This window comes from Chrysemys picta, chromosome 2 (assembly GCF_011386835.1).
Source record: "Chrysemys picta bellii isolate R12L10 chromosome 2, ASM1138683v2, whole genome shotgun sequence".
Taxonomy (NCBI): domain Eukaryota; kingdom Metazoa; phylum Chordata; order Testudines; family Emydidae; genus Chrysemys; species Chrysemys picta.
In genome coordinates this window covers 148,187,435-148,194,974 of record NC_088792.1, presented here as the reverse complement: position 1 = coordinate 148,194,974, position 7,540 = coordinate 148,187,435, and the positions used below count along the sequence as shown (strand labels likewise).

At 64.9% G+C, this 7,540-nt stretch overlaps 2 protein-coding genes across 3 annotated transcripts in view; one reads left to right on the top strand and one right to left on the bottom strand.

Annotated features, from left to right (window-relative positions):
• Positions 1-449: 449 nt before the first annotated feature.
• Positions 450-4,784, bottom strand: C2H2orf68 (chromosome 2 C2orf68 homolog). Its single transcript, XM_005279277.5, has 4 exons — positions 4,582-4,784; positions 3,649-3,764; positions 2,777-2,922; positions 450-1,635 (listed from the first exon to the last, which is right to left on the bottom strand). Exons 1-4 carry the CDS (start codon positions 4,695-4,697, stop codon positions 1,513-1,515), a joined length of 501 nt encoding a protein of 166 aa, XP_005279334.3. The 5' UTR covers positions 4,698-4,784; the 3' UTR covers positions 450-1,512.
• A 1,941-nt stretch (positions 4,785-6,725) lies between these two features.
• The window catches only part of USP39 (ubiquitin specific peptidase 39), a 28,638-nt gene continuing 27,823 nt past the window's right edge, over positions 6,726-7,540 (top strand). Inside the window, exon 1 of one of the 2 annotated variants that reach the window (XM_042859333.2) lies at positions 6,726-7,058. In XM_042859333.2, coding sequence (XP_042715267.2) covers positions 6,803-7,058 — 256 coding nt within the window. In that variant the 5' untranslated portion in view covers positions 6,726-6,802. The remainder of the gene's footprint in view (positions 7,059-7,540) is intronic. The other variant, XM_005279254.4, reaches the window with a different exon arrangement.

Here is a 7,540-nt window from a genome sequence, read left to right as displayed (position 1 = left end):
GCTGACCGGCTGCCTGAGCTGGCCTGAATCATTTCTGCTCATTGCGCCTCAGTTTCCCCACCAACTCAGGGGGCGGAACAGCAGCCGAAGTGCCTCTCCAGATCCTGGGGGGAAGGAAGAGCTGCTGGCGTGTGCAGCATTCGCCGGGGCCGTGGCAGCAGACAGATGAAATCACACGCCAGGGGTCAGCATTGCGTAGCGATGAGGGCACCAGGCTGGCGCTCAGGGGAGCGGGGCCCATTCCTAGCTCTGCTGGGTGACCTGGGCCAGGCTGATAAGACTCGTCCATTTCAGGGGAGGGGCGAGGATGAGTTGAGGACCGCACCCTCCCCAGTTCTAAAGCCTGGGAGACAAAGGGGGTCGGGGGCTAGAACACCCCCAGTGTGCGGCCCCAGCGATCCCCATCCAGGCAGGGGTCGCACAGGAATGCTCGTTACTACACACCCCGGTTCTGTTTTGTCAGGACATTTATTGGTGCCGCGAGCACAGGGCCCTGCGGTCCTGGTGCCGAGAGCTCCCTGGGGCAGGCCTGGATGGCCATGGCACTGGAGCACGGGGCTCATTCATTTCTCCAGCGCCCCGGGGCCAACGGGCACTAGAGCCGAGATGCCTGACGCAGCCCGGCGCCGAGGGGGCGGTTCCACCATGCGTGTAGGGCAGATCCAATGGGGTTCGGCCGGTTCCCCCACCCAGGACACAGGGCGTCCCCTAAAGGGCTCAGTGGCACATTCCTGCCTGGGTGGAGGTAAGGGCCCATGGGAACCTCTCAGGGACCAGCCCAATCCCGGTGCCCTCTGGCCACCGCCCCAGCTGCCAGGTCCCGTGCTGTGTGCTGGCCAACAGCCTGGCACCTTCAACCAGCCACAGAGCTCCCTTAAACAAGACAGTCTGCCTGGGTGTGAGCCCCCCGTGGGAACTGAGCCAGAACAGGGAGCAGCTCAGCTACCCATAGAACGGAGGATAGGGGACCCCAGGAGGTGGGAGTTGGGGGAATGGGGGACCCTGGGGGCATGGAAGTCAGGGGGCAGGTTGACGGGGGAGTCAGGGGGAATGGGGGCAGGGAGACCCTAGGGGGATGGGAGGCTGGGGGTGGGCGGACCCTGAGGGGATGGGGGGCAGGGGGATCCTGGGGGAGGGGAGGCTGGAGGACCATGGGGGCAGAGTGGCTTCATGGGGCCTGTCAGCACCGGTGCACCCTCCAGGCATTACCAGGCTGGGCAAGACTCCTCCCCGCCAGGCTGTGCCCAGGGCTTCATCTGCCCCAGTTCCCAGGACCCACAGGCCACCCCGCTCAGGATCCCTACCTAGCAGCCAGCTCCTTCTTGGGGCACCAGCGCTGGGCCCTGGCTGCTGGGGGTGGCTGGGAGTGGCAGGGAACAAACCCGTTCAGCAAGTCTGTGGGAGCTTGGGGCAGCCGGGTTCTCGCTCCCCGGGGCCACAGCCTCCAACACCCCCAGCCAGGGTGCCGCAGCTCCCCCTCTGCGCCTAGCTCCTCACTCAGCACGGCCGGCCTCAGCGCTTCGCCCGCCGCTTCCGCAGCTCCTCCTGCACCCTCTGCCTCAGGGCCTCACGCAGGGGCGGCTCCAGCGGGCTCCGGGCACAGACCTTCTCCGTCACCTCCTCAGGGCTGTCGTCCTGCAGTGAGAGGGGCAGGGCCCGCATCAGCTCTGGAAACTCCTGCCACCCAGCTCCCGCATGCGCCCAGCCCTCCCTCCTGGCGGAGCGAGCAGCTGAGCGCCAGCTCCCTGTACAGCCCCAGGCAGCATGTGATAGGGCCCCAGCATGCCCCAGCCGGACAATCCCCTGTCACTCTGCGGCGGCTGCAGCCTCTGCCATGGGGTCTGCAGGCCCTGGCTCCTGTCTGTAGAAGGGGAGGGCCGCTGGGCCGGCAGCTGGCATGTGGAGGTGCCCTCTGCCCCCGGAGAGACGGGGGAGCAAGGGGAGAGGGCGAGAGACACCAACGGGATGGAGGGACCACACAGAACTCTAGGAGTGACAGCACCCCCTGCTGAGCCCCCTACCCTGCTCTCCGCATCACAGGGCCCCGTCAAGCAACTGCCCCACGCCCCAAACCACGGCGCCCCCTGCCGAGCCCCCCCCCCACATTCCCCACACCACATGCTCCCTGCTCCACTCCCCACAGCACAGAGCTCCCTGCCAAGTCCCCCGCCCCGCTCCCCACAGCACAGAGCCCCCTACCAAGTCCCCCGCCCCACTCCCCAAACCCCGGCGCCCCCTGCTCCACTCCCTGTAGCACAGCGCCTCCTGCTAAGCCCCCCACCCTGCTACCCACAACACGGCGCCCCCTGCCAAGCCCCACACCTCCTCCCCACAGCACGGCACCTTCCGCTCCAGTCCCCACAACACGGCGCCTCCTGCCAAACCCCACACCTGCCTCCCCACAGTACAGCCCACCCCACTCCACCCCCCTGCTGAGCCCCCCACCCCTCTCCCCACAGCACAGCACCCTCCGCTCCAGTCCCCACAACACAGCGCCCCCTGTTGAGCCCTCGCCCTGCTCCACAGAGCACAGTGCCCCCTGCTCCACCCCCTGCAGCACGGCGCCCCCTGCTGAACCCCATAACCCTCTTCCCTGAGCTGTGCCCCTGCCCTGCTCCCTGCAGCCCAGGCCCCTAACACCTCGCTCAGTCATTGGGGTCAGCACTGACCCGGGGGGAGAGCGCTCCCTACTAGCTCCCACCCTCTCCTGCCAGGAGATCCCCTCCCTGCTGCCCTGTTCTCCTGCCACCCCCTGCCTGGTTTGCCAGGCACATACCTGGTGTACAATGACCGAGGTGACCTCGCCGCTGTCGGCCTCATACTCTAGGCAGAAGAGCTCTGTGCCGCGGGGGTCTGGCTCGGTGCTGGAGCTGCTCTCGCTAGACCCCTCATACTCCAGGCCGCAGGCTGGGTCAGCTCGACCTGGGGAGCATAAGGGAGCCGATGAGGGGAGTGTGGCCAGGTGGTGCCTGCACCCACCCAGAGAACACAGGGCATGGACGCAGCAGTCTGGAAATGGAGTCCTTGAACCTGGCACCAGGAATCCGTCAGATTTAAGGGGCATTGACCTAATGCCCCTCAATCCCGACCCGCAGCCCCCTGCTAGCTCAGCCCTGGGCTCCCCACCAGCTCTGCCAGTGCCCCTGAATCCCGACCCGCAGCCCCTCAGAATCCTGCTAAGCAGAAGTGGCCAGTCGTGATCATCTTTGGACTGGGATGGGCACCAGTTAGGAGGCCCAGAGCCAGGTCCTGCGGGCGACCGTCACTGAGATTTGGACCCAGGGTTCCGGGCAAAGGGACCGCGTGGTTAAACCCCTGCTCTGTGGCACTGCCAGTGACCAAGGAAAGGGCTGGGCATGCCAGGCCTGTCCCCATCTGATCCCTCAGCCTGGCCACGGCCCAAACCTGGCTGGTCGGTCAGCCGCCCCTTAGAACTGGCGCCCGTCGCACCAAAGGTGCAGACATGGTGCTGGGGGGATCCTGGACTTGCCCCCACCAAACTCAATGACTTGGATCAGCACAGGAGCTAACAATGCCTGGGCAGCCCCCACAATGAGGGCTGAGGGGGAGGCGCCCCCTCTCTGCTGTACACATGCCCCATCCGCTCCCCAGTGGGAGCACAGAAAGCAGGGCGCCAGCTGTGCTCACTTCTCCGGCAGGGGTGGTACACCTGCTGGTCGGGTTTCCTGGGCCGGGGCGGGGTCGGCGTGTGCCTCTTCTTCACCTTCTCCTTGGCCTGCTTCATCTCCCGGTCGTAGTCGTCCCTGATGGGGAGGAGAGTGAGGCCTGGGGCTGCAGCTGGGTATGGGGCTGGCGGGGCTGGGAGCCGGGACAGGCCTGCCTGGAGATGCCATTGATTTACCACACCTAGGGGGGTGCACGTGGGGCATGTTTGCATAGGCCTTGTGGCAGGGCGAGGGGGTGGTGCTGTGGGGGGGTGTTACCTGCCCCCTCTTACCCTGTTCTCCAGTGCCACCCCCTTACAGGTTATCTGCGGAGGAGGATGGGGGATAGGCACCTACTCTTTTTGCCCAGCTGGAGAAAGGCGTCCTGCTTGCTGTACGCATTAGTAGCTGGGGTCCTGTTCCCACCCAGCCCCCGAGGCTCCACGGCTGAACAGAGAACTGGCAGGGCTGGTACATAGATGCCATGCCCTTGACCCGAAATGTGCCAGGGTGGGGGCAGGCGTGACCTGGGAGGGGATTGAATACCAGCCCCCCCAGACGGGGTCTCCCAGCCCTGCACCCAGTGAAGGTCCAGCTCCCCCAACCCTTGCTGTCTGGGGGGGGGGGTCTGCAGGGCTGGGAGCTCTCATGTGGGCGGGGGTTCCCTGGGGGCAAGGACCAGGAGTCCCAGCCCCGGGACGGGGTCAGGTATTTGGGGGAGTGTCCGCGCCCAGGATCCGGCACTTGGAGATCCAAGGGGGCGGGGTCCGGGCCAGGTTCCGGTGCCGGGAGATCCGGGGTCCGGTCCTGGGGGGCAGGGTTCGGTCCCGAGATCCGGGGTCAGGTCCCGGGGAGTTCGGGGGGCGGGGTCCGGTCCTGGGGGGCAGGGTCCGGTCCCGGAGGTCCGGGCCGGTACCTGGCGATCTGGTTCCGCCGGATGTGCCGCACGAAGCCGTGGCTCATGTCGAGCCGCCCCCCCGGCCGGCAGCCACCCCAGGCCGGGCCCCGCTCCGCCTCCGGCCCCGCGTCCATCGGCCCCCGCCTCGCCCAGCGCCGGAGAGCGGCGGCGCCGGGGCCCTGAGACCCGCCCCCGGCCCCGCCCGGCCGAGCGCGGGGAGCCGCGAGAGACTGACTCAGACCCCGGCTCCCCCGCACCTGGTCAGGCCCCCCGTCCCCGGGGCCAGCCCCTCCAGACCGAGATCAGCCTCCCGGCCCCAGCCCCCGGTCCGGAGCCTCCCACCCCGGGACCAGCCCCCCGCGTCTCCCTAGGGCCGCCCCCTACCCGGGGCAGGCACCTGCACCCCCCTGGAGCAGAGACCATTCACCCTCATCCCCATCCCTGTGTCCCCCCCATGCCCCCTACAACCCAACACCACCCTGTACTTGTGCATTCACCCTCCGCCCCGTGCCTCGCACCCCCACACAGAGCTCTGCGCAGTGCCCCCCACTTCTGAGTCCCCTTTGCACTGCCCCCGTCACTGGCACACCAGCGCCAAATGAGGTGGGAGCGTTTGACACCCTAGGGTGAGAAGCCACAGGGCAGAGCCATGCACCAGGCGGTCCGCGTTGGATATTGTATCTGTGCAGAGGGAGGTTATGTCACGGCAGGGCTGCCTTTAGCCCGGGGGCTCATAGGTTCAGTTGCACCCCCAGAAATCAAAAGCGACAACCCTCAGTGGTGCTCTGACCCCGCTGCCTCAGATTTGGCCTGGCTGCCCCTCCATCAGTGGCACTGTCACCCTGTGCGCCAGATTGCAAAGCAGGGGGCTGGGCCCAGCCCTGCAGCACAGAGCGGCTGCGCCAGGGTGCGTGTGGGGAGGACATAGCGCACCCGTGGAATTGGGAGGCTATGGCCACCCCTGCATAAAGGCAACTTCGTCTCAGAGCTTGTCTACACTCAACTGTAGCACTTCAGTGTAGACGCTACCCACCCCACAGCAGGGGTTCTCCCATTAGTCACCTCCCCACAGGACAGCAGTTAGGTCCCCAGAAGAATTCTTCCGTCCACCTAGTGCTGTCTACACTGGGGGTTAGGTTGGCTTAACTACGCCATTTGGGGGTGTGTGTGTGTGTGTGTGTATTTTTCACACCCTTGAGAGAAGTAGTTAAACCAATTTAATTTTCTAGTGTAGACCAGGCCTAAGTCAAAGCCTCTGGGTGTGAATGTAATGCCAATGCTAAACAATAATAGATTTGAGAGACAAGGTGGGGGAGGTAATATGTTTTATTGGACCAGCTTCTGCTGGTGAGAGAGACAAGCTTTTGAGCTCATCTTCAGGTCTGGGAAACCAACTCAGAGCATCACAAGGTGTTAACTGCTTATGCTAAAGAATCGGTTCCATCTTGTATTTAGCTGTGACACTGGAAGTGTCTTTCCCAGCCCTGCAGAAGAGCTTGGTGTAGCTTGAAAGCTTGTCTCTGTCACAGAAGTTGGTCCAATAAAAGATATTGCCTCCCCCACCTCATCTCTCTAATCTCCTGGGGCCGACATGGCTGCAATGCCTATTGCTGTGTTGGCAATTTCAGGCCTTCATAAATCATGAGCTTGGCTTAACAATCATGAGATTTTAAAATCAGTAACTGCTGCAGTTGGTCTCCGTGGCCTTGCGGCTTGTCAGGCCTCGGGATTCACGTTTTCCGGCTTTTCTCCCCACACACAAGGTCTAGAAACCAACGTGCTTCCCACGAGAGCCCAGATCCTCACCCCGTCACTGGACTCCAGGAGCTGGGGCTTTAGGAGACATGCTAGGGTTGCAGGGATCAGATGCTGGGGGCAGGGCAAGGGGCAGCAGCACAGACACGAGACACCAGTCCTCTGGGGAGCAGAGCGAGGCCACAAAGCCCCCAGTTGCCATTGCCAATGATCGCTGCATAAAGGAAAGACTGTTTCTTTAAATAGGAACTCCGAGAAGAGCGGCGGTCGGCCCATCCCACCAACACTGACTGGACAGCAACCAATGCGCATGCGCGAAGGGGCGGGTGGCCTCGCACCGTAAGAGTGCGCAGGCGCCAAACTGATCCTCTCGCCTCCCTTTGGACGGCTGTGCGCATGCGTTTGCTACTGCACATGCGTGTGGGGAGGGCAAAGGCGCCGTTGGCCTGTGTACGCGCGTGCGGCTGCGTCTGTCACCCCGCGCATGCGCAGTAGTGGCTGGACGCGGCCCGGGATGTCCGGCCGGGTGAAGCGGGAGCGGGAGTCCCGGCCGTCCCCGCGGAGCTCGGCCTCGGGCCGGGTGAAGCGGGAGCCGGCGGGGTCGCGCGGCTCCTCCCGAGGGAAGCGCGAGGCGGAGCCCGAGCGGGTCCGGGTGAAGCGCGAGCCCGAGGACGGGCCGCCCCGGGCCAAGCGGGAGCGCGAGGCCGAGGAGGAGCCGGAGTCGGAGCCGGAGCCGACAGGTGGCGGCGGGGCCCGGGGGGATCGCTGGGGCTGTGGGGGTCCCGGAGCCGTGGCTGGGGTGGGTCAGTGCTGGGCACCCCGCGGCCCATGCTCCGGCCTCTCTTGCTTCAGAGCCCCGACTCCCCTGGGCCCACCGCGGGCTGGGCCAGAGCGATCTGCTGCAGCCGCCCCTGGCCGGGCGCGGGGCCGCGAACAGCCGAAGTCGCTTTGGTGACGGTTGTCCGAGCTGGGTTCTGCTCTAGCTCTTGCCAGACCCGCTGACCAAAGTCAAATTCCTTCCCCGGTTTGGTGCTTCTGTGTCCCTGTGGCTGGGATGGGGCTGGTGATACTCACCTCGCTTTGCCATCCCCAGGTGCGAGGTTCTGAGCATTGCTGGTAGAAGGTTTGATTTTAGGAGGAAATACTTTAACCCACGTGAGGAACAAGGGAAGTGGTCGTTTCTCAAGCTAGTTCTCACCCCAGTTCAGGTTCTCTAGTCAGT

Coding starts and splice junctions, on each gene's coding strand:
- C2H2orf68 (XM_005279277.5), bottom strand. CDS start 4,697: ATGGACGCGGGGCCGGAGGCGGAGCGGGGCCCGGCCTGGGGTGGCTGC. Junction 2,923..3,648: donor GTACCACCCCTGCCGGAGAA/GTGAGCACAGCT, acceptor TATGCTCCCCAG/GTCGAGCTGACCCAGCCTGC. Junction 1,636..2,776: donor CCTCGGTCATTGTACACCAG/GTATGTGCCTGG, acceptor CTCTCACTGCAG/GACGACAGCCCTGAGGAGGT.